The following is a 25,951-nucleotide window of genomic DNA, read 5'->3' as shown; positions in this document are numbered from 1 at the left end:
CAATTGTGCATAGTGGTACAGTTGGGAAAACATGGCTGGCAGTCTTTAATATTTAAATAATTTCCTTATTGAAAAATCACGTGCTTGGCACATGGTTGTTTTATTAGTGGTCATTTGGGAAATAATCTAGGGAGTCACCAGGGAAACCATTTGAGTGGGGACACATTAACTGAAGTTACACTGAACAAACTAGTTTATTTTGCTCATGATTTCTCTTAAATTGTGTTTCCCACAGTTACTGTGTTTTCCTTAGACAGTGAGGGCAAAGTTTGAGCATAGTGCTCTAGTGTTTGAATTTCTTCTTCACTGCAACTGTCCTGATTTAGCGATACTCACATGCGATTAAATGCTTTAACACACAATTTTTCTTCTGCCTTCCTGTTCCTGTAACTTGGGTAATATATAATTGGGTATATATATATATATATATATATATGTTATTTTTTATTATTTTTATAAATTGATTAATCATTTAGTCTTAAATATCAAATATTGGGTAAAATGCCCATTACAAGTACTAAGAGGCCAGGGTGACATCTTTAGATTTTTTGTTTTGGCTGATCCAAACAATGGGAAACCTTCATTCAGCTCTTCTGTCCTTTTTAATGTAAACGTGTAGGCAAACAAAAGTGTTTTGTTTCTCACCTTAAAGTTGATGACTTCCACCAGTCTTTTTTTATAAATGTGTAGCATATGTCATTCTCTGCACTGATCTCTTCCTCTGATTGCCAGGCTTTCTGTTACTGTGCTGTACATTTTCCCTTACTTAATTTTTATATCTTAATGTTTGTTTGCACACTGCACTAACCTGTAAAAACGCAATCAACTTCTGATCACGAATAGTTTAAAAAGCCAAAATGTGGATGTATTTAGTGTATCTGTTATGTTTGGTTGTCACTTATTACTATAGTACTGTACTGTATGTCAAAAGAGAAAGTGACTTGAATTATCACATTACTAAACTAACCAAATGCATTTGTAATTTATTATTTTTGTCATATCTTATTACATAAAAAAAAAACACAGATCAACATTGCTTACAACCATAAACTCAGTTTAATGACTTTCTATATAATTTTGTTTTAATTGAACAATTAGGAAGCCCCAACATGTATCTTTTCTAATTTTTAAATAATCTACATTTACAGTAATGTTTCAATACACTTCTCCTAAATAACAATTCATACATTTGTAGACATTTTCTTTTTATTGCAGTTAACAAGAAAAGTTAGCAGGAGTGCTTAAAATATTGCTACAGTTTCCATTTCCTAAAGCTTTCCTCTAATGTTGTTTCACAAGCCATCATGACACAGGGATAGTTCGGGGTCATGAAGGGTCGGAGCACACAAGGCAGATCAGACAAACTAAAATTTTTTTATCCCACTGCAAGCTTATAATACTACCAAAAATGCTTTTTGTTTTGCATACAACTTCTCATCTGTGTATGTGGTCCTTTTCCTTCTTTAACGTATTGCTGGTGTCTTTCAACCCTCTGTGTTCGGCACTCTTTGCATGGGATTGTGTGAAAATGTTGTCTGTATAATCAAATGTGCACGTAATGCAAAGACCTGCTACTAAAGCCATGAATCAGCCATTGTCCTGCTGTGCTCACAGTGTTGAAAATATTTCATTAAGACAGTGAAACCTTTCTGTGTTGCGCAGTGATGTGCAGATGAAAAAATTATAGATTATTATTTTAAATAAGCCATTTACATGGAGACTTTTCACCATGGACTTTTCCTTATGTGCTTTGTGAGATTGTGTGCACAGGTTTGTTGTCAGTGGCCATTCAGGGAGAATCTAGGGAATCATCAGGGGAACTATTTAACTGGAGGAGGTTACATCTTGACCTTCACTAAAGAAACAGCATGGGTTTTCCCTTCTGTTCTATTCTTATTTCCTCCAACCTTACTGCATTTTACACAGACAGAATAAACACTGATAGCTAAATAGTGCACCATTTGCAATTACTTCTTCACAACAAGTCTTTTCCAAACTGTAAATGTGGTTGACATACACATCAGTGCAGTTTTAAGACATAATAATTAAGTCATTTCTACCTTTTACTGTTCCTCTTTGACTTTCTGTTTCATTCTGTCCCACAGAGGTAAATATAGACCATTACGCCCAGCTGTGACATTTGAAGACATACAGTACAGAGAAATGTTTACCAGTAACTGCACAAACGGTATGGCAATTGCTGTTACCTTTTCCTCTTTATAGGCCACAAAAACAGAACGTTACAGTGGTATAATCCACTATACTGTGACAGCTACATTGTGATACCAGCTAACATTAGAGGCAACTACTATATCTAACTTGGCTTGTTTTTGATAACATTGATGCTCTGGATATGTAACGAATTCTTGCAGAGATGAACATTAAAAACACAAGAGAGGTAGGGTTGTGAGCCAGATACAGTGGATCATATGTTAGATGAATAATTAGTCAGTTGCAGATTGGAGGATGCTCAAAGAAGTCCATGCTTGATAGAAACTTGTTTATAAGTTCCTGTTCAAACTATCTGCAGTCTACTTGATTGGCAGATAGTTTAGTGATGAAGGGAAATTGGGGTGGATGGAAACGTAGTCTTTTTGAAATGTCTGAGATTTGTCAGTCACCTCTAGTTCTCCCTGTTAATGTAACAGCAGTGGTCTGCAACCACAGTATGCACCATGAAGAGTCATATTTATGTTCACTGTTTTTATTATAATGAATAAGCAGCTGGAGCCACACCAGCTGATTTGGCTCTTGATGGCACATGGTTGCAGGCCTCCACTTCACAGTGTGCTTCGTCCTGAATCATCCTCCTCCTATCACCGTCAGTAGGGACTGAAGAGGATTGGCCCATGCGTGGTGCGGATGGGACCTGGGGCGGGTCTCAGCAGGCTGAGGTGTGTTCCCTGTAGGAGGTGGTGATGGGGATGATGGTGGGAGGTCGGGCAAGGAGGACGCAGTGCCAGCTGATTGGAGGAAGCCACGGCTGCCATCGCTGCGGCAACAGCCAGAGGATTTGGTAAAAGTCCAGCCCCCAGAGTTTTTGGAAGTTCCTTTAAAAAAAAAAAAAAAAGTCATAAAAATAGAATTTGTTGATGCAAGAGTTTTCTTAAAACCTAAATGATCATGTGTTTATGAAAGGAGAATTGAGAAATATGGAATATGTAGACTGTGAGAAAGACTAAGTTTTTACCATAAAGTCTGTGCGCTTCTTGTGCCGACTGAGAAGAGGATTGGGTTTCCCTGCAACCCCATCCCGATGCCTCCGGCTAGATATATGCTAAAACATAAAATGTGGAAGAACAGATATTGGATATTAAGATTGCTTGAAAACTAGGGTCACTCAGGGTCTTTGGATCTTTGTGGGCTTTCTCACCTGTTTAAGCTGCAGCTCTGAGTTGACTCGGACGTTGCAGATCTCACAGTGGAAGGTGCGTTCCTGAGTGTTAGGGTCAGAAGACAGCTCCCCTCCCTGCTCCTGGCTGGGTTTAGGACCCAAACGTGGGTACGCTTTAATGGGTCCCAGTCCACTCCGAGCCTCCAGAATGGTTTTATGTTTGGTACCTTTAAACAAAAAAAGAAGGTATAATATCCAATGGTGGTTGAGTCCATGTTACAGTTTAGTGCATATACTAAACATTAAATTGACATCATGGTTTGGTTAGATTAGGTTTTTAAATGCTGTTTTCAAGATCAAGAATGAACTTTGAACCTCAGCTTTTAAGCAAAAGCGGACGAGGATTCCTTAAAGTGCTTAAAAAATGGAAATCTCAACATCTGCAATTCCATGACAGCTAGGAAAACTCAAAGGATCATGTGGTATGACAGAAATCTCCAGAACAGCTACTTAATGGACCTTGTGGTGAGATTATTTGCTCAACTGGTGCATAGTTGTTTAAAAGTGCAGACAACAAATTCTAAAGCTGTCAATGTTATTAAACATATCCACTTGAAATAGGAGGGTATTACTGTAATTGCATTTACTGCGTGCACCAATATTTTAGTCTAGGTGGTAGGAGGTGAGGTTTTTTATCACTACCAATCTACACCGAGTCAAACCATGCAGTATTTAACCTGCTATTCGTACCACTAAGTGGCACTAATGCACCAGCTTTATTTTCAAACCTACATTTTTAAAGGTTAAAGGTTTCTGAAGTTGCTTCTAAGTGCATAATACATAATGCTGTTGTTTGTAGAGGTTTATTTCTCTCAAGATTGTGCAAACTCTGACGTGATGTGCTACTGAATACGGTATGTGCACTCTGACAAAGCCGTATTGAAGTTACCTTTATTATGTGCCTCCAGTTGTGAGAGAGAATTAACAGCAACTTTGCACAGGGAACAGTAGAGAAGCTTCTTGGCTTTCTCTTCCTCTGACTCTCCTGAAGGAGGGCTGGGTGCTGGGGACGGGGCGTTAGGAGGACCAGCCGCTGCTAGATCTGCAGGGAGAGTGCTCAGGGCGGCAGACAGGGAGGGGGAGGATGGCAAAGGTGTGCTGACAGAAGGCAGGAGGGGACACTCTGCATCTACAGGGCTCAGTGTGGGTGTTGGAAGGTGGGTAGGGGTCAAAGGTAACTTGGTAGAGTTGGGAAAGGACTGGGTGTCATCTGTAAACGACACAAAGGTTTTAGGTTAGAGAATCATTTGTGGAAAGTCAACCATATCATTAACTTTTCAACCATGAGGACAATTATATAAAAGTGTAAAAAAATAACATCTGTGCTCTGCCTCTCTTGAGGTCGAATGCACACCTGTGGAATTCTTACATCTCTACTGAGTTTGTGTGTGTGTGTGTGTGTGTGTGTGCGTGCGTGTGTGTGTGTGTGTGTGCGTGTGTGTGTGTGTGTGTGTGTGTGTGTGTGTGTGTGTGACATCAAATGTCACAGGTGATGATCACCCTGCTTATTAGGATCAGACTCAGGGCTGGATGGCGAGGGGCCTGGTGGGGAGGGCGAAACAGTAGAGGGAGGGTGCTGCTTGTCGCCATCTTGGAGACGAGCTGTCTTGGATGTCTCGATCCCTTTCACCCTCCGAGCATGGCGGTTCCCCTTGTAGTGGGCTTCTGCCTGGCTCTGGCAGAGGAACAAGACATATCAGAGGTTTACATTAAATAAAATAGATTTGTGTTTAGTGAAGTGAACACACACTGCCATGTAGATGCTTTATATATATATAGCATTTTTGTCTTTACTTGTATTTATGTGTTTGTGGTTACTTGTGCAGAAACATTTATATTCAGTAGCTGAAGGCTTGTCAGATGTTGATTACCAAGCAAATGCAAAAAACACTTCAAATGTATCACCATTTAAACCTTTGATATGTATGTTCAATACATGTCAACGACAAGAAGTGAACAAAATACCTACAGTAATTCCCAAAATCTCTCTCCAGTTGATCTATCAAGTTACCATCAGTTGAAGACTGTGGTTGTGTTGATGTGTCATAACGTAGCAGGAACTGAATGACCAAGGGTGCTTTGAGAACTTCCTTTTATTGATAACCAATAATTACTCAAAAAATCTAAAATATATTCTGGCACCCTGCGTTTTCGTTGCATTACAGGAATGGCTGTTGGGCTGATGGTTTGCGGGTCTAATGTGCTAATGTCAGGGAAGATTAGCCTCCAGAATATTCTCATCTTCCTTCAATACTGGTGTAATCACTGAACTGGCCTGCTGAGCTAATGATGATTATTGAGTGGTGGGATTATCTAAAATGGTCTGGAGGTCTGTGGGCGACGAGTGACAGTTGACAGTCAGCTACTGAGAGAGAAAAATGGAGCAAATCATGAAGAGTTTATGTCCACAAGTGTGTGTTTGCTGGCTTGTCCTTGTGTGATTGCACTTAAGAGGATCAGTTAAAACTCAGGAAATGGGAAATGTGTAGAGGAATGGACATTTCAGTAAGTCCTCAGTTAGGGGTAGAGTTTGAGTTTCACTTCATCAGTTAATGAAATCCAACCCCATTTTTAATACTATTTATGGTTGGCATTTTTCAGCAGTAGCCATTCAATGTATTTACAATCTGTAATTACAACGTTGTTTATGCCGGATTCCCCTGGTGGATTCAAACTGCACAATGGATTCACTGGAAACAATGCATGTATGTAATCCAGTATTAATGATTTTTTTTAGTTTCATCTCATTGATAAAAGCCTCACTGTTTACTGTTCACTCTCGAATAATAATAATAGCTTGGATTTTTATAGCACCTTTCAAGGGACCCAAGGACGCTTTACATATATGGTGGCAGAACAAATAACACAAACAAAAACTAGTGGTAGCAGTGTTTGCTGGGCAGGTATAACAGGATTGAACTGAGTTCATAGGCTGAGGTAGGTTTTCAGGAGTTTTTTGAAGATTGTCTGCAGCATTACGGATTTCTGATCGGGAAGAGTTTCAGAGAGTGGGGGCTGCCACACTGAAGGCTCTGTCCCCCGAAGGTCTGCAGGTTGGTGTGGGTGGAGGAGGTCTGATAAGTACTGGGGGGTGAGGGCAAGTGATTTGTAGGTGAGTCGCATCAGAGCTTTATTAAGGTGCCTGTAAGACAAACTGAACATTTCCTACTGCTGTTGCTTCACATTAAAAGCATTTAACTGGCAAAACACAGTCACAGGAAACTTAATGTATCTATAAATATATATGCCACATAACGCCAAATAATGTTAGCTTCAGTATGTTAGCTGTATGGGTAGTCTACTAATCTAATTGTAAGTTAGCAAGTTAACGTTACGTTGATCTGGATCAACGGAAGTACATTTCCAGTATAAAGCCTTACATCCGGGTCAGGCTTTGCCTTAATGATTGTAAGGATTTTCAAAGAATATGTTTACGACATTTACTATATAACAGGAAAGTTTTGGGACCGATTGGTGGGGATTGCTATGGACGAAGTACACAGTGATACACTGGTAAGAGCAAATTTCGTTAACCATGTATCCAGCTAATTTGAATAGCTTACGTTATCGTATTGTGTGACCAGTTATCGTCATTTAATATTGTATGTGGTGTTCCTTCATGAGACTATTTTACAGATATGTCAGCATCAGATGAAATCAAAGGAAAGAGTGAGGTGTTAGGGCACAAATATAGTTCATGTAAGCCCCTCACTAGTAATACAGTAATAAAAGATGTGTGACTACATGTGCATGTGTATTCACAAGCAGAGGCCTGCTGGGATTAGATAGGTTTCATTATGTCAATAACAAGCCTGGGGGAGCTGCATAAGGCGTGTGACAGGTACATGTTTGGGACTCTGCAGGGTGGCATGCTTCTCTGAGGCAAAGGGACCACTGGGACGTGTTTGGGATGCCTCTGTAAGCCTGAGGTATTAACTGCCAATGGTAGTTACCCATGTAGCCCTCATCCTGATTGGTGATGACAGAGAGGCAGATATAGCTCTGCCTGTGTAACCCAACTCCTTTGGCTGCTGCTACCCAAAGCCCTGCAATTAGACAAGGAGATGAAGCCCTACAACTCCACAAGCAAATGACAGCAGAGAGCTCAAAAAGCAGAAATACTTAATGCTCCTTCTTTGCAGTTCACTCTTTGTGCTGCCATCCTTATTTTCCCCTCTCTTGCTGCCACTACCAAGTGTTTTCTTTCTGCTTCAGCTTTGATACTTTCACTATCCCTGTGACCTTCATTGTCAGGTGTTAAGAAATCAATGAAGGCGTGCCATTAATTCAAAGCATGAAAAGCTTGACAGCCTCGGAGGTGGGGGTGGAATGCAGCAGAAACAATAGTATGTAAAAGATTACGTATCCAATCTTTGGAGGAAAAGTGATAATGATAAAATATAAATGATCTTCAGCATACAGTAGTAGATAAAATGGGAGAAGCTACGAAAGAGCCTGTGGAAATTGAGATTAAGATGAATGAAGAAGCAGAGATGGGATTTAAGAGGGAGAAAATGAGAGCAAGTGAAAGTCCCTGAAATCCTTTTTCTCTCTAAGCAGGATATGCTTTGATGTTTTATCTATAAAGCGACAAAGGCACAGAAAGCAGAGAGAGTGGGTCTAGCAAGTCTACTATATGGGGTACTGACAGCAGCGACAGGAAGAGGGGGTGGGAAGAAGCTGGAGAGGTGGAGAGAAGGAGAGGGTACAGATGATATTGTATACCCCACAGAGGGGAAAGCAGAAACATGAAAACTGATTAAAATGGTGAGCAAACTCACTTGCTGAACAGACAGGAAATATGAATGAAGCAAGGTTTGGTGTGGGCCTGAGAAGAACAAGAGGAGAGGGAAAGAAAGAGAGAGAGGTGTCCAGTATGGTACTGCAGTGGTGACGATGGCTAATGCAGCATGGTGTGACGTCAGCCTTGCAGCAGAGCTCAGCTAAACACTGGCAAGCTAATCTGTCCTCTGTGGCCTGAAATGAATTGCATAGTTATAATAATTACAACATGTGTGGCTACAGCGTAGAAGCAGTGAGAAGCACCTGCTTCTGAATAGCCACTATCAATCAATCTGCCGCTTTCACTTTGTGTAAGTACTCAAGAACTCCCATTTATCCCCCTGCCTCCCTCAGACATAAACATGAAATGTTGGTATGGTTAATGTTCTTTGGTGGCGTATGACCTGAAGAAGACTTGATAAAAAATAATGAGTGTCTGCCTTTGAACTGCAGCGCAGCCCAAAAAGCGTGAGTAAGCCAAGAACTGTACTGTAAGCAGAGTATTCCTTCATTATTAAAGAATGTCCATCGTGCTTTAAGCTCCCAGTCTCTCAGGTTACTGTGGAAAGTGCTGTAGAGCTGCAGCAGAGCAGATGCACACCGCGGCTCATAAGTAAAACAGCAGGCAGGACAAACAGGTGGCTCACTATTAGACATCCCACTGAAATTCACAGACGTGACACCAGTTAGAGACACACACATGCATTTTCATACTTGCACATTCATATTTACATACCTATAGTATGTAAATATGAACATGCTGTAAGCCATCCATACTCATGTTCTGTATCCCATGTAGATCATGTGAGAACATGCAGGTCTGAGCAGGGGAGATATAATTAAGCGGCCCCTCACAGAGAAAACAGGGCACAAGTTTCAGATGACTCGCTCCCTGCCTGTGTCCTTTACACACCACTGCATTTAGTACAAGTATTTAGCGCTTCATCACTGGAATGCATTTATATTTTTAGCCAGGCTTGAATGTCAGGCTTTTGTTTGATTTCTACTCATGTTTAGGTTAGAGGTTACAGTGTAGGTCATAAACACCAGAATTCTTCCATCCGTAAAATCCCTTTCAATATTGATGAATACACATTACTCAAATTCAGATGTTTAGTTTCACTTTATAACAAATTCAACTCAGGAAATTTGTCTTTTTTACACTTCTAATAGAATTGACGGTAGAAATTATTGTGAGCTGTTTTCCTGTGGGATCATTAGAGAGGCTATGCAGCGTCATCAAAAAAGTTGTAGTCCACCAGGAAATGTGCTATCTAATTTCTCGGTCTCAGACCATCAAAATATTTCCACTGCACGCATGTACTTACAAACACATACACACTGTAAAAGGCCCAGTACTTGACTCTTAACATGTCAGTCATGTCATCCAGTAGCCAGGTTTTAAATGTCCACATTATAAGCTATATGCTTTTCAACTTCAGTCACCACTACTTAATTTTTAATGGGGACACTATAATCATTCCTAGAGTTTCATCACTTCTGGCCTTTTTATTTTGGTCCCTCTGCCTCATGTTAGCATAGGGCTGTCTGTCAACTGAAATGCAGAATATGTGCTCCATCAGCTTTAAGGTAGCTCCGAGGTGTTAGCTGTGGTTCATTCTCACACGTCTCACACCCCTCCATTAAAATCTTATCAGAGTGGATTTAAAAGCGTTATACTCAACACCTGAAATATGTTTTCCAAGCTTGACAGTTCAGACCAACAAAATCTCTGTACACGAAAATGAAAGGTTCTTTAAACTTTAAAGCTTGCTTGCTGTCCTTCTATTTGCTTGTCTGACACAACATCCCCTTAAGCCTTTGGTACTAGAGTGCAGAAGGACATTAAAAATGATACTGGACAGTCAGAGAATAAATTAAGCAGGCAGGGATTTTCTCTGTCTTCCCCTGTCTCCCCCCCCCTTCCTGAACAGGCTAAAATTGGAGCTGAGAAACTGTGAACTAAGTTGTCACCTGCGCCAGCTGTACAGTCAATCACCAACTAACTTTGACTCCAGCCAACTAACTTTTTAGGTCTATGATTTAATGTGTCAAGAGTGCAGGTGCAAGGCTCTGAGACAGTTTGACTGTTCACCAAGTTCTGTCCCTCTTACTTACTGTTGCTACATTTGTGAAGCTGTCTGTTCTCATATGCAGTTTACAATGATAACGGCGGCAGATTAACCACTCAAAATGCTTGGTAATTTTCTCATTTTCATTTTCAGTCAGCATCTGTTGATTTTGCCAGCTGAAATGACAATGGTCTCTGGCCAAGCCCTCAGAATGGTGCTGGCTGTAAAGCAATTTTGGCATACTTTGAAATACTTTGTAGTACTTCGTAGTTGGTCAATGGTGTGCTTGGTTGCTATTGTACTGGAGACCCGTTTAGGTCCTATCCCCTGACCAGTGGGCTATTTTGACCCTAACTATTCGAGGTCAATGCCTAACCTCAACCATCTACACACTTGTGTAGAACAAATCGGGTTTCCAGTAACGATCAGCTAATTAGCCGGACATGTTAACATTTGTAGCTAACATTTGAGCACATTGAAACACTGTTTAATCCATTTTTGTTTACACTTTTGCATATGTGTTTTTGGTTTGGGAAAGGCTATAAGAGAGACAACACCCTCCAACCTCTTTAAATGCTAAGTACCACTCTAACTACTGCCCTGTGCACAGCGCTTTGTCATTTTTTAGAAATCCAAAGCTTGACAGACGCAAACCCTTCATTTGAAGTATTAAAGGTTTCATACCTCTGAGTTGAAGCGTATTTGACAGACGTTGCAGGAGATGATTTGCCGCTTTGTCTTCACCATAGGTGGACCGAAGGTGTGCGTCATCACAGCCTTCTGGATGGGGTCCATCTAAGGACAGACAACCCAGAGCTCACATCAAACATTCAGCAACATAGGAGGAGCTCAGAGGTCAGTGTTTTCTATGTTTCTCCTAACAACATCCATTGATTATGGATGATAGAGAAAGGTGTTAAAGAAAAGGTGCAGGTGAATGACGGGGTCGCCGAAGAAGCAGAAAGCTGGAAGAGTGAATTGAAGAGTGAGCACTGATTGATGTGGATAGGAGGGTGTATGTTTTCTCAGTAGCAGCTGGTGTGGCTGTCTGTGCCTGAGTTCTTGAGTGGCGTTCAAACGCTTTAATTCTTGCTGGGTTATAGAAGGGCCTAAGTACAGACCCTTACAGACCATTACAGACTTTGTGTGCTAAAAAAAATGTTTTGAAAAAAACTTTTCCAAACATCATATCAGAATATAACACAAAACAATAGAGATATTTTCTATGAAGTAGCCTACCTTGATAAGAGATCCAATCTATTATAGATTAGTGGGGACATTAGAGTTCTGTTGCAATAAAAGCAATAAAATTTCACATTTTAAATAATCAGTGCACTGATTAAAAACTACAGAAATATATTTAAATTGTACAATGAAATCAACCAAATGGAAAATAGACAAGTCTGGGTTTACATAAAAATATGCTGTTGGTAATTAAAAAACAGGATTGGATTTCTTACATTTATAGATTGATTTAAGATTGAATACACAAAATAAACTGTGGGTAGACATAGGTATTTACCAGAGGTATAATTACTGTCATTAGAAAATGCAGCTCAATGTTTATCCTATTCGAATCACATAATAGGATTAAAACAATTCATTAAAACAATTAAGAAGTACATGTTACAAAACAAACAGTAATTCAAATGTTTAGTAAGGATAAAGTCATGGACAGGACTATCTCAAATGAAATGCCAAATTAATACATCTGTCAAATTTTTTCTTAAAGATCAAGCACAGATATAAGCCACGTCACTCTCTAATGAAATGTTTACTACCTCTTTTTTAGACGACTCAAATGAACTCGTGTGAGCTCTCTGACCGGTTGGCAGGGTTCAACAACCACAGCACTGGGTGTTGCCCTCATTAAGCAGCCAAAAGTACACTGCGGTTTTACTCAGCCTCTCATCTCCTGCTCTGACTGTGAACGGCTGCTGCCAAATGAGAGACTGTTTACACTCTTAAGCTCCAGGCACCAAGGGAAATTGTATAATTGGTCTGAGTGAATTGTCTATTTAACCCGGTGTGTGTGTGTGTGTGTGTGTGTGTGTGTGTGTGTGTGTGTGTGTGTGTGTGTGTGTGTGTGTGTGTGTGTGTGTGTGTGTGTGTGTGTGTGTGTGTGTGTGTGTGTGTGTGTGTGTGTGTGTGTGTGTGTGTGTCAACAAGGTTGATAAAAACAAAAGCGGCTCTCTCATTGTCCATCTCTTATTGGTGGCTGTTGTCCACCATGTTGATCTCTCTCCGTGTCTCCTATCACTGTGTTTTTTTCTGCTGCCATTCTTTTACCACCTGTTCTCGTCATGATCTCTTTCTATATATCTGTCTCCGGTGTTATAACCTCATTAACCTATAAGTCCATTTTCTGTCTCCTCTTTCACTCTCTCCACCCTCAAACAGGGGAGCTTTTGTTGCACCAGAAATGGATATCTGAGTTTATTTACAGCTCCATTCTTAAATTAAATCCAAGTTAAAATCCTTAAGATTTCAGTCTTGGTTGATTTGGGGCTACAGCAAGAACAACAAACAAAAAATGTTTAGTACTACAGGTCACATAGTTCTGTTTGAAATGGCACGTTACTGGCCACTGGCACATCTTCAGAGGAAGAGCAATTTATATAGCATTCATCGCTTCAAGTTCTTTAATAAGGAAGACTGAAGACAACCATTAGCCTGATTCCAGACCTCTAAATTTGGTGTTGTGATCTTGGACAGCGATTCACCCGGTTAGAGAAACAACTTAGCCAATCAGAGCTTTGTAGGCAGAATTAAGATTGGAAACGACATCTGTGTCAGAGCCAGATCCACACAGCTAAACATGCCGTTGTTAGTCAACCTAAAGAAATATCAGCCTTTAAAGCAGTTTATTTCTTCACCCGACATGAAAATTGTTAACTGCTCCCAGCATGCACTCCTGCAGCTTCTATGTCAGCTGAAAATGATGTGGGACAGATATGTCACTTGTTACTGATTGGCTCAGGCCTATTCAAAAACTGAATCTGTGGCTGGGTTGGCTCAGTGGGTAGAGCAGGCGCACATATACTGAGAGGTTTATGCCTGGTCGCAGAGGTCCAGGGTTCGAGTCCGACCTGTGACGATTTCCTGCATGTCTTCCCCCTTTCTCACCTAGCTGTCCTGTCAAAATTAAAGGCGGAAAAGCCCAAAAAAGTAATCTTAAAAACTGAATCTTGAAGTAATACAAATTTGCAGTTCACTCTGATTATCAGGCTAGAAGACAATTCAATTTCATGTGACATGGTAACAATGAACTCATGATCAAATCGTGTCTTCCGGATCCCGTCCAGTATGTGCATGCATTGTATGGGTATGCATTGTGAAAGTTGGATAGTAAAATGAGAAGTACTACAAATAGATTGAATAGATATTGCTGGAAAAATAACCATAAATAGTATCAAAATGGGCTTTGATATAATGACAATATTAAGAATTCTAACTTTAAAGTAATATTTATTTCCCAAACTGAGTAACTGACACAGACTAATAACATGTACATTACCCTTTAGCCTTACAGAAAATGTATTTTTCTTTTGGAGCGTTTGGAATCGAGTGCCAGAGGCTCTCTCTCTTTCTCTCTCCTTACTGTGCAAGAAGGTGAGACCTACAGTTTATTCCTGAGAATCTTAAGTGTCTGGAAATTACCTGTAACCCTGGTGAACCTGATATAAGCTCTCTAGATAACTCACAGAACTCCAAAAAAGTTTCTTTTGGCAGTTTGCTCTTCTCTGTGTCCTTTCAGTCTGTAAGGACAAGCAGGCTGGTCGTCCTGCTAAAGACTCTCACTGAGTTGCAGCTTTCTATCACTGGATGACAGCAGTGTTTAAATGTTACTGTGCGAACAGAGTGATTTGAATTGAGGTGCTCTGGCATTGGTGGCCACACAATGTCCTCGCTGAAGCAGGATGAATCATTAACCTGCGGAAGGGTCATTTTGCCTGTGTGCATGAAGATAAGCTTGATGAGTGTGTGTGTGTGTGTGTGTGTGTGTGTGTGTGTGTGTGTGTGTGTGTGTGTCAACAAGATTGATAAAAACAAAAGCAGCTCCCTCATTGTCCATCTCTTATTGGTGGCTGTTGTCCACCATGTTGATCTCTCTCCGTGTCTCCTGTCACTGTGTTTTTGCTGCTGTCATTCTTTTACCACCTGTTCTCGTCATGATCTCTTTCTATATATCTGTCTCCGGTGTTATAACCTCATTAACATTAAGTGTGTGTGTGTGTGTGTGTGTGTGTGTGTGTGGTGCATGTGCATCCCTGTTTGTTGCCACGCTGACCTTCACATGAAACCGAATCTAGAAATGAGAAGGAGCCACAGAAAATGCTGACTGTAGAGAATCCAGCCATGTGCCTCTTATGCAATTGATTAGCTGTAACTCATTTTATTGCAGTAAAACACTCGCCTGGGCATTTTCTCAATTATGCTGAAACTCACTCTGCTGAATAAAAAGTAAACAGCTGTCACCTTATCATTTTGGATTATACAGTATAAATCCTCAGCACTTTATCACTTGTCTTCACTCCCGAGGCAATGCTCCAAAACTACAACTAAATACCAGCTCTGTCTTCTGTTAAGTGAAACAAGACGATAACAAATTACAGATGCCATGTGTGCACACATGTGTGTTCACGCTCGTGTGCAGGTATGCCTGTGAGCACTCACTGTGTTAAAGTTGTGGAAGAGGCCGATGCTGGCCGGGTGCGGCGACTCCAGGGGGAACTGGAGGAAGTGCTTCATGTCCAGCGGGGTTGGGATGACAGACGGGCTCCTGAGGAAGGCAGGGACCGGCCCCGGTCGGTTTACACTTCCTGTGAAACAAACAGGGAAATTAGAGATTAAAAAAGTAAAAAAAAAAAAATATATATATATATACTGTAGATGATAAAGTCCAGAAACACGCACTGAAATCATTGCTAAAATATGTTAGTGACAAGATGTGTATTCTCTTAAAGGAATAGTTCAACATTTAGGGAAATACGCATATGCTTTCTTGCCTATTATATACAACTCTCATGGCTGAAAACGGGAAACAGATGGCTATGGCCTTTCATGTCAACTGTTTCTTTAAAGCTAAGCATTATATCAGAACATGTACCTGTTAAACTAGTTTAAACTGAAACACTGTTTAAATGAATCTAATACTCCCCTTTTTCTCAATCTGAATCCTTATCCTTCTGCATTATTGAGTCCCATTACCCACCCACATCTCTCCTCTCTCTGCTTCTCTTGCTCACTTTTCTCTCAGTAGTAGCTCAGCAGCGGTGAATGCCTGCACTTGATGAGTCTTCTGTGATGGGCAGGAGGGCTAAGCTCCTTAAGCCTCGCAGCTGGGGTGCTGCAGATATCCGCCTTTTCTCCATTTCTCCCTCTGTCTCTCTCTCACCAAGCACAGTTTTTATCCGCATTTCATGGTCCCTTATTCTGTCTGCCTTCCTCTGTTTCCCTCATCTGTACTTCTCCTCCAGCACCAGCCCTTCTAGCCGTTTTGTTCCTCCTTTCCCTTCTCATACTCTGTTTTGCTCCCTCCTCTCCACTTCTGCTTCCCGTAGTTCTTTTCCGATTTAGCGTTAAAAGCTAGCAGGGTCCTTCAAGCCCAATCGGACTATGCAGAGAGCATTTGTGTAACCTTTTCTCCTGAGATTATATGCAATAGTCATCCTTTGTTGCCGCTTTGTGATGACTACTTAACAATTTTGTTTCATATGAAAAGAAAAATAATCACTTGTCAAAATGTGGGGAAGAAAAGGCTATATTAGTAACAGCAGAGGAGGATCCTTTAGCTGACAGCAGGGGAGACGTTAAGAATGTGCTGTCAGGATCAGAAATAGATGGAGGGGAGTCTCTCCTTCTGGCATTTCTTTTCAGACTGCTTCATTCCTTGGGAGGCTGTGGCAGCTGAGGCTCAGCTGTAGCTATTGCCATTTGTGTATGGCTGTTTTTGCATATGCTGCCTGAGAGAAGGGAGTTAAAAAGGTAGAAAGGGAAACAAGATATAAAAGTGGAGGTCACAGTTTAAATGTCCTTCATGCCATGAATCCCACAGCTCACATGACGGCCATTATCACCTCTCTAACCAACCACAGCAAGGCTTGTGCTGAGTGAAAAACCAGCGGTAATAACACACCTTAGTTCACACCAACATAGGAACATGCAGGAATGAGTGAACGCTCAACACCAGATAACATGAAGGAAAAAGAGTAAGCAATAGCAACATAAAAATGTCTCTTTAATTATCATAGAAAGTTATACTTTCTTTCTTTTTATTCCTGTGTTTAAAAATGTAAATATTAAAGTATAAGGAAGGTGATATTCTATATTTGAATACAACACATCTAAAGACCCAAACTAACAATGTGTTACTCCATATTTTAATACTTTCTGACTTTCTGAGAGTCTGTGGCGCACTGCCACCCTGTCCATTTGTTCTTACTAAAGATGTAAATCTTTAAAAACGGGTCACAGATAAAGCCTTTAATTTAAAAAAGGCTCTAGAATCTTCTTAAACAGCTCAGCTGGGCACTGTAGTTTGTAGACAAATGTTAATCAAACAGGAGTAAATTGTGTATTTCACTTGGTGACTTGGTGATTTAGTGATTATTTACAGGACGGTGCATGTGGAATTGACTCAAAATAAACACTGGTAAATCTGCAGCTCATTATACGCCACATTACCATTTAAAGGTCAGAGCATGTCTGCGGTTACTTATAAATCTGCATTTGCTGTGCAGACGCTCACAATAGGGTGATGAATTTAACTTTGGCACACAGTGTTTTCAGGGTCATATTGTGCACCATCCCACAGCTGCAGCTTGATGTGGTGTGAGGGTAGCAGCAGCATCCCCTGACCTACCCTCCTCCTGAGTGATTTACAATGACATCAGATAAGTGAACGCCACGACTCTTCAACAGCAACCACGCAGGGAGGGTGCGCATTGATTGGACACATTCTGAGAAGCGTTAAAGTGTTAAAGTGCTGCCAAACTCTATAAATCCAGCCCTCACCATCTATTGCTCCTTCTCTCCACTAAAATGAACAGACAGCGCTGTCTCACCCAGCCCCTCATCTTACATACTTTTTTTTCTAATGCAAATGTTTGGGTGAGAAAAAGATCAATGTCTGTGTAATAGCTTATTGAATTTGTGTGTAGATTGTGAGAGAGAGGTAGTTGGACAGAAATGAAGAGACACAGAGAGGGGAAAAAACCGAGACTGGATCTTATTGTCACAGTACATTTCACAAACCCCGACGTGTGCCTGTGCGCACACACACACACACACACACACACACACACACACACACACACACACACACACACACACACACACACACACACACACACACACACACACACACACACACACAGGCATGCACACACCAATATGCTGTGACTAAGGCCTCTCAAATTGGCAATTCATTTAGCCAATCTAGGTTTAATGATCACAGAGGTAATGTCAATGTCACTGCCGTCACTGGAGCCTCTGTATTCCCTGCCTGCCTCCATCTCTGTGCTCCATGATGGGACAGGAGACTGGGTGACAGGCTGTCTAACAGAATGAAGTTTGATGAGAGGCAGAAGCACTGCAGGGGCCCCCCGAAAAAAAAGAGAAATAAAAAAAAAATATTCAGGCTACCTTTAGTTCCAGCTCCACACTCAAGAGGACCTGCTTGGCACATGATGCCAGCCGCCTTACATCTGCATCTAAATGGAGTGCTGTGCACAGAAGACTCTGAAATGAGCTTCTGTAGCAGATTAGCCAGCATCCCCTGACAAAACCCCGTGGCTGTCACTGCAGCAGAGACAACACTCTGTGGTGGCAGCAGCCTCCAAAAACCAATGGCTCCACCTCTTTCTTGTCTGTCTTTGCCACAGATTTTGTGCACAAAGTTGATTCAACATTTGGTGGCAGATGACACCATTAGTATGGTGACGATCGTCATCTGTTCAAATGATTTATGACTCCTATTTGTTATTTTGTGGCAGGAATGTTTCGTTGGCTACATTTTGGCATCAGGTGACATTATAATCAGTTCTTTGCTAAATAAATAATGAGTATATAAATAAATAACTTGATAGTTACATCAGCTCTCTCCTATGTGGTGTAAATGTAATGCAACTGTGTTAGAGGGTCTAACCTTTAAAGAAACAGAGTGTTAACTTTTTCATGATTGCAGGGGGAAGATAGCTCTGTCTTGGTGTCGCATACTGCTACTGTGAAGGACCGAGCATGAAATCCAATTTACTGCAGCTCAGCTTACCCTCAAGTCAAAGGCAGCTATTTCAACCTAAGCCGGGGACAGGCGACAATACACACACACACACACACACACACACACACACACACACACACACACACACACACACACACACACACACACACACACACACACACACACACACACAAACCTTTGTAGCCTGAATGAATGATGCACTAAAAGGAGTAACTTATTGGCTCAACTCTGATTAATGTTGTGTTTGTCTGTGTGAGATCTGGACAGTGAGGAGAGGACACAGTGAAGAGCTGAGTGCTGCTGGAGAAGCACACGGTTGATTTCAGTCTGCACTTTGTTTTAATGATAGATGTTCTGCGCCCCAGTGGCCAGGCTTAAATGCCACCTCCTAGAGAACTCTCAGAAGTTCTCTTTTTCTGGAAATGTGTGTGTGTGTGTGTGTGTGTGTGTGTGTGTGTGTGTGTGTGTGTGTGCGCGTGTGTGTTTGTGTGTGTGTGTTTATGCAGTGCGCTTGATATCAGCCAGTCCTTCTGCAGCTCCACTCTCTGAAGCCACGCAGTATACAATCAATGAATACTTTTGTTTTCATCCGCAGATTTTGCACCACTCTTATTAAAATTAAAATCATTATGTAATGATGGTAGTACATTGCTGTGTTTGGACTTTTCCCTACCAACAATTTCTCATGATAAATTCTGTCTTTTGGTAGTGTCGGATTATTGAACATCACAAAGTGGTAAAAACTCCCTGATTGGCAAGGAAGTGGAGCTGAGCTTGGAGGGAAATGATGGTAGTGGGGCTGACTGGATTGAGTTGATTGAGCGAGGAAAAGAGGTCTGGACGAGGGGGGGAGGTGAGGTGGAAAGAGAAGGAAAGCATTAAGGAGGGGGAGGGAGCTGCATGTTTTGAGGTGAGTCCAAGGTGACCAGAGGAGGTAAAGAGCCATATTTACCTGCAGCTTAATGGACAGAAAAAAATGTTATCCGTTAACTTCAGAAAGCCACTGGAAATCTAATTTAGCCAGATATATCTGTTCCTACTGACTCCATGGCATTTGTGGAAATATTTGTAGAAAATCAACTTCAGTGTGTATTAAAAATGCCAAACTCTGACTGACAACCAAACAAACAATGCTGCAAACACACATCAGCAATGAACCATACATGATCTGTCTTCCCAACTCCATGTCTCGGGATTTCTGTGTATGCTTAAAAGAAGACATGACATGTAGACAACCTAGGGGGAGGGGGGGTCAAGAAAATAATCCCAAATTGTTCATGCATGTTTGACATTTTGCTTGTGACAGCCAGAGGTTAACCCTTACAAGCATCTGTGCTGAATGGACTGCTTTCTTCACTTTGACAATGTTACCATGAGATTTTTAACACATACCGTAAACAGTACAAATTTGACTGCCAGGCCGTTTTTGCAGTCTTTGTTTCAGTGTCAGAACGCACCAGAAACTCCATTTCTCTCTGCTTTTTCCTCTCATTTCTGCACATTTATGAGGTTGACTCATAAAGACTGAGGATCAGTTGAAACATTTATGATAGCATCAGTTGTTTCAGCAGTCTGTTTACACACTAGTGACAAAGCCCTCTAAAGGCCGTAGTAATTATAACAGGATCACAAGATGAAGTAAAGTAACGTTGTTATAGAGCGACAAGGCCATACACTGGTAAGAGCAAATTACGTTTAACCATGAATTAAGCTAATTTAAATAGCTCACGTTACTGTATTGTGTGAACACAACTTCATATAATAATATAATATAATTGTATGTGGCGTTGTCTTTTATCGGGGTGCAAATGTTCCACCAAAACAAGCTCCTTGGCTAGCTCACCTTGCCACAATCCAAATAGCTCTTGCTGGAGTCCATGTTTCCTAAATATCTAGAGCAAAGTCGTTGTGAGATGAATTTAATCTTATCATTACCAATAGTTACAATAGACCTAAATATGAAGGTCAACACCTAGGTTGACAAATACCGGAATTTCCCTTTAAGCTACAGAAAGGTATGGTAGACAGTAAAGATTTGATTTTAACAGTATATTTATGAAACCATCCATTTGTGCCTTTGAGTTCTGGGCACTTATGTGAATGCTAACATGTTGGATCCTGGGAGCTTTGTTTCATAAAGAGGCTTGTGAATATCTATCTGTAGCTCCTCTCAGGCTTTAGCTCTTTAGGGTGGCGTCAGAACAACCTGAACCTGGCTGCGTCACGATGTAGCACAGTTTGAGGCAAACAGGGACCACCACCTAATGGAACCATGCAGAGCAAAGTAAGGCCCATTAAGAGATCCACCATGTCAACATGACCCACAGCCCTTACTCACATCATTATTCTGTGTGTCAAACCATTTACACACCTGCTGGGAGCTGGCAGAACACACCACTGCAGATACTGATCTACAGAAACCTGAGCATGTAAAGCACACAAGCAAACACACAAAGGCACATGCAAAAAGGTGAACACACATGCACAATGACATCAGACATACAGAAGCCAGGTGCATGTCCTTATGATCTTAAACAATAGAGAGCACACAAAGGCAATGAATACTTGATCTTCAATAGACAAAAACATCAAAAAAGAACAAAAATAGGATGTATGCACCTGATCTACATATAGCATAATATTTTGTTTTTTCCACAGAAGCAGAAATTACAGGCTCCATTTGGGAGCTGATTGGAGTCTGAAGGCTAGTGTGGTTTAATGCTATAGCTCAGTCATGGGTTATGCGGGGTAAGAGTCAGGCTGGTGGCTCAGTTGTGGTCTGCATACCTTAAGGACAATAAACAACAAAGAGACTATGCTCAGTCTTAATGCCCTCTTGCCATTTTTGGCATCCTTGAAACCAGTAAATTACAGACATAAGTGTTTTGTGCAGCAGGTTTCAAGGCCTTGTACTTTTATAATTATGGTCAACAAGTCCTCCAAACAAAATGACAAATATGTCAAGATATTTTCTGATCTGACTCCCATATCGGTAGGACAAGATACTTTGCCTTCCAAAACCATTACATAACGTACTGTCAGACTATTACAACTATGATTAATATGATGTTTGCTGATTTGTCGCTGCTATGGTTAAGGTTTGAATAGGCACAAAAACCTAGTTGGTTAATGCTGGGATCAGAATACACAATATGTTCCTGTTTGTACCGTGACTCAAGGGTCCACCACTTTGGTTCAGACTTAAATATCTCAACAACTATTGGATGGATTGTCATCAAATGTATAGGTATTCACGGTCCCCAGTGCATAATTTTGGTCATCCCCTAATCTTTTATCCAGAGAGATAAGCAAGTTGAGATTTTTGGTATTAAGTGAAATATCTCAACAACTATTGGATTGCCATGACACAGGTTTCAGATATCCAGATCAGCCAGAGGATAAAACCCTAATGACAAAAATATCTGAAAATCTACCAGATGAATTGCCATAAGATTTTGTACAGGCATTCATGTCCCTCCCAGGATGAATTGTAATAACTTCGACGATGCTGTGACTTGGCCAACCGTAACAATAGACTACATGTTGTAGCCTGCATGTACCCTGACCAATAATAGCTTGCTGTCTTTCACAACTTGCATGGTGTGCATAGGTTATTAGAAAGAAATGGAATGGATTTCCCAGATCCACCTAATAGCACCAATATCACCATCTTTTGCTTTAACATTCTTACAGTTGTGATCAGAGAAGCAATTTGTGCTCTTATGAGTCATAGGACACTTCATAGAAATTAGCAAAAAAAAATCTTTGACACTAGTTTTTTTAGTGGGACATCATGAGGTGCCCCAGATGCTCCATTGGTCTTCCACTATGACACCACTATAACTACACAGGATAAAACAAGCAACTGTCTTACTGCTCAATATTATTTTTTTGTTCTTGACAAACCACATCTGTTGGATTTGACCATTATTGGGCTGATATCATGTAGTCTGATCCCAGTGTAAGGTCAGAAAAAGATCGTGGTCACGGTTGATGTTGACTGTCGGTAGTAAATGGTAAATGTGTCCTGTGTCCAACATGCTTTGTTTGCCCATCCATCCACCACAAGCTCCTCCATAAGAGATTTTGGGTTGGTAATAAAAGTCACACGTCTTTTTCCTTTACATTTAACAGATGAGAGTCACACGGCCGCCTGAGGTCATTGTCAGATTAAAGTTAAACAGCTTGCTGTAGACATTTGAATAAATAACAAATGCTTTATCTTGTGAGGACAGACAGTATATGTTATACATACTGTAACTATAAACCTTTAGAGTTATTTGACCTTCCCTTCTTTGCTTACCAGTGCTGGTTTTGTTCTGTGCATTAGTTTCTGGCTTAGCAGACATATGAACTATGTGTCAGTTTGTCAAATATACAGAGTGACAGGCACATTTCTTCGTTTTAAATGTCAATACTTTTCATCCCATGCTGCATTACCTCGATTCAAAGGTCATGTTGTTTATCAGGGACAACATGCACCTGTGATTCCTTTGGCGGACATTGATGAGTGGGGAGATTTTGTGTGTATGGATTACTTCATAGCTACTGGTTGAGTGAACAGGGATGCAAGCCACGAACGTTTTTCATAGTGCTGAGTGAGGTCTTTGCATCACACTAGAAGAAGCCTTGGCCATTTTTAAAGGTCCTATGACATGCTGCTTTTTGGATGCTTTTATATAGGCCTTAGTGGTCCCCTAATACTGTATCTGAAGTCTCTTTCCTGAAATTTAGCCTTGGTGCAGAATTACAGCCACTAGAGCCAGTCTCACAATGAGCTTTCCTTAGGATGTGCCATTTCTGTGTCTGTAGCTTTAAATACTATTGAGGAGGAGAGGGGGGGTGTGGCCTTGACCAGCTTGCGGTCGTAGCTCATTTTCTCATGGGCGGGCCAAATTCTCTGGGTGGGCAAAACCATGGGAAAAGCAGAGAAAGGGCAGTTAACCTTTCCCCTTATGACGACATATAGGGAAGATTACAGATCGGCCCATCTGAGCTTTCATTTTCTCAAAGGCAGAGCAGGATACCCAGGGCTCAGTTTACATCTATCGCCATTTCTAGCCACTGGGGGACCATAGGCATGCTGGGGGAACTCACATTAATGTTAAAAAACCTCATTAAGTGAAATTTTCATGCCATGGGACCTTTAAATGGGCCAAATGGGTTGAATTTTGCCTTTCATTAAAGAAATAAAGTATTTACATGGCGCTGGCAGGGGAATGGAGATATGTTTTTGGTGATACACAGACAGAGAGGATACTTTTTCTCTGTGTTTGTTCTTCCATCTTTCCTTTCAACACTGTCGTTGTCATCGCCTTTCATCGACACTATTTTGGTCTCTAGACTTAAATCTGTATCTCAGTGTAAGGAAACTAATGCAATATATAAAACCCCATCGCCCGATGTTGTGATCTTGTGTCAGTGTATTTAGTGTCTAATGCATACAGAGTTAAAGCTTCAGCTCCGGGGGTGGGGTTACCACAAGCACAAACTCACACTCACAGGAAGACTCAAGCAAGGTAAGAGCAAGCAAACAAAAATAAGTAGTCAAATATTTATTTAACACACACATACATGGAACCAGGTCATTGTAGTTAATCAAATTTAAGACTACTGTAGAAGCAAGCATTAATATTGATAAAATGTTGAAACTGAAAAAGTCTAAAGTCTGTTTGGAACTGCGTCACATTGATACAAACTGAATTGATCTAAAGAATCTGCGTTTTAGTCTTTTAAATAAAAATCCAGTACAGGATGTGCATGTTAATATAGGCTTATTCTGCAATAATGTCCTCTTGTGTATTTTATTTAATAAAACTGAACGCATTGAGCAGCTCTGTAATATTCTGCAGTGATAAACAGCAGCGTAATTCATCTAAATACACTAAACGCTTTCTACAAAACATATTTACACTAATAACTAATCAGCACTTTTGAACCTATTAAAGTTATTTCTAGGGAAGGTCCACTGTCTAAATATAATGGCCTCTTGACCTCTTCTGTCTTTTTTGTATTTCTTTTGCTGTTTTGTGAATGTGCAAATATGACAATACTAGAGAAAGTAATTTGCATATGCGTATAGGAATAATTTTGATGACTACAATATGCATTATTAACACACTAATTAATAAGAATGAAGTTCTATTCGGAACATCACATGAACAGGAAGAGCAAGGAGCTTTGCTCACACCAGCCTACTGATTTTCTAAAGACGGAAACCCTTCCATCTTTCACTGGTCTTTTTCTAACCATGACTACATGAAAAACTAAACACATCATCTAAGACGCATCTAAGTTGGCGACAGCAGCACATGAAGCCAAAAGTTAGTGCCAGAAATGAATGATTACCTCGACAGAAGAGGAATGTAACTGTAAAAAACAAGCAAATCAATAGGAGCAAAGACAGAAAAGCTTTCTGATATTGTCTTACCCAAGATCATGCTGTACACGTCCACTGTCAACTTCTCTTTCCACGTTATCTTCTCGCTCAACTCCTCTCCCTCGATCAGCTACTGATGTGACTCAAACCTTAAGTGTCCACCTCTCTGGCTCTCAAAACTCAACGTGGGACAAAAAAAGACGTCCCAACATTACAACATTCACTTTGCATCCCTACGCTGTGTCTCTTCCTTTCCCTTCGTCCACATGAGATGCTTCTCCTTTAGATCTCGAGCGTCTCTTGCTCAGCCAGCTGTTGCCAGAGGAGGAGCACAGCAGCAGCCCCCACTGCAACACAACACACACTACTGACTACTGCAAGGAAGCCTGTAATTTATTCACTGTTATATATTCACAGGAACACCAGATAATACAGCTGAGATGGAGCCTTGCTTCAGTGGAGGAACCTCTGCACCACAGCGTCTCTCTCTCTCTCTCGCTCTCTAATATTTTGGGGTTGGGTATAACCTAAAGGCACCTTGCATTCCTGCGCTGCGATTGGCCGGGGGCTCGGCCAATGAATGAGTGAATGAGGAAGCAGAGTGATAATGCTGCTGTCAATTCTGCTCTCCCTCTGTCACCCTTTTATCTGCTGTTTACTATTGACCATTTTTTTCTTTCCTTGTCTCACTCTATATACTCTGCCTCAAGCCTCACAGTGAAGGCATCTAAAACATGTCTGCCCTTACAACATCCTCCCCCTAAATGAGGCTAAATGTCTGCTGTGGTCTCCCTTTTACCTGTTTGTTTGAGTGTTGGGTGTTACATTTTTTTAAATGTAATAGAATTTTTTAATGAAATTTATCTGAGTTCACATTGAATTTGCCTTTTCAGAAAAGCGTTTGAACAGAGCAAAAAGAAAAGCAGACACAGAGGTGCAGCGGGGACTGACAGCTTGAGAGACTCGATGAAGCGTTGGAGGGAGTGGAGGAGAGATTGAGGTTAACTCAGACTGACTGAGGATGAACATTTAAGGTGAGGAAATGTGGAAGATGTGATGGAGCAGGACGATAAAGGAGA

The 25,951-nt window shown here is 40.9% G+C and overlaps 1 protein-coding gene across 2 annotated transcripts; it reads right to left on the bottom strand.

Annotated features, from left to right (window-relative positions):
* Positions 1–1,043: 1,043 nt before the first annotated feature.
* LOC144516780 (zinc finger protein 385A-like) lies at positions 1,044–25,355 on the bottom strand. Of its 2 annotated transcripts, none has more exons than XM_078248373.1 (8): positions 24,924–25,355; positions 14,926–15,071; positions 10,933–11,043; positions 4,895–5,069; positions 4,284–4,604; positions 3,374–3,561; positions 3,191–3,277; positions 1,044–3,050 (listed from the first exon to the last, which is right to left on the bottom strand). In XM_078248373.1, exons 1-8 carry the CDS (start codon positions 24,931–24,933, stop codon positions 2,823–2,825), a joined length of 1,266 nt encoding a protein of 421 aa, XP_078104499.1. In that variant the 5' UTR covers positions 24,934–25,355; the 3' UTR covers positions 1,044–2,822. The 2 variants fall into 2 exon arrangements, with proteins under 2 accessions (XP_078104499.1, XP_078104500.1); XM_078248374.1 differs by lacking the exon at positions 24,924–25,355 and adding an exon at positions 15,498–15,724.
* Between the last annotated feature and the right edge of the window lie 596 nt (positions 25,356–25,951).

This window comes from Sander vitreus, chromosome 4 (genome assembly GCF_031162955.1).
Source record: "Sander vitreus isolate 19-12246 chromosome 4, sanVit1, whole genome shotgun sequence".
In the NCBI taxonomy this organism is placed as follows: Eukaryota; Metazoa; Chordata; class Actinopteri; order Perciformes; family Percidae; genus Sander; species Sander vitreus.
This window is presented reverse-complemented; position numbering and strand designations above follow the sequence as displayed.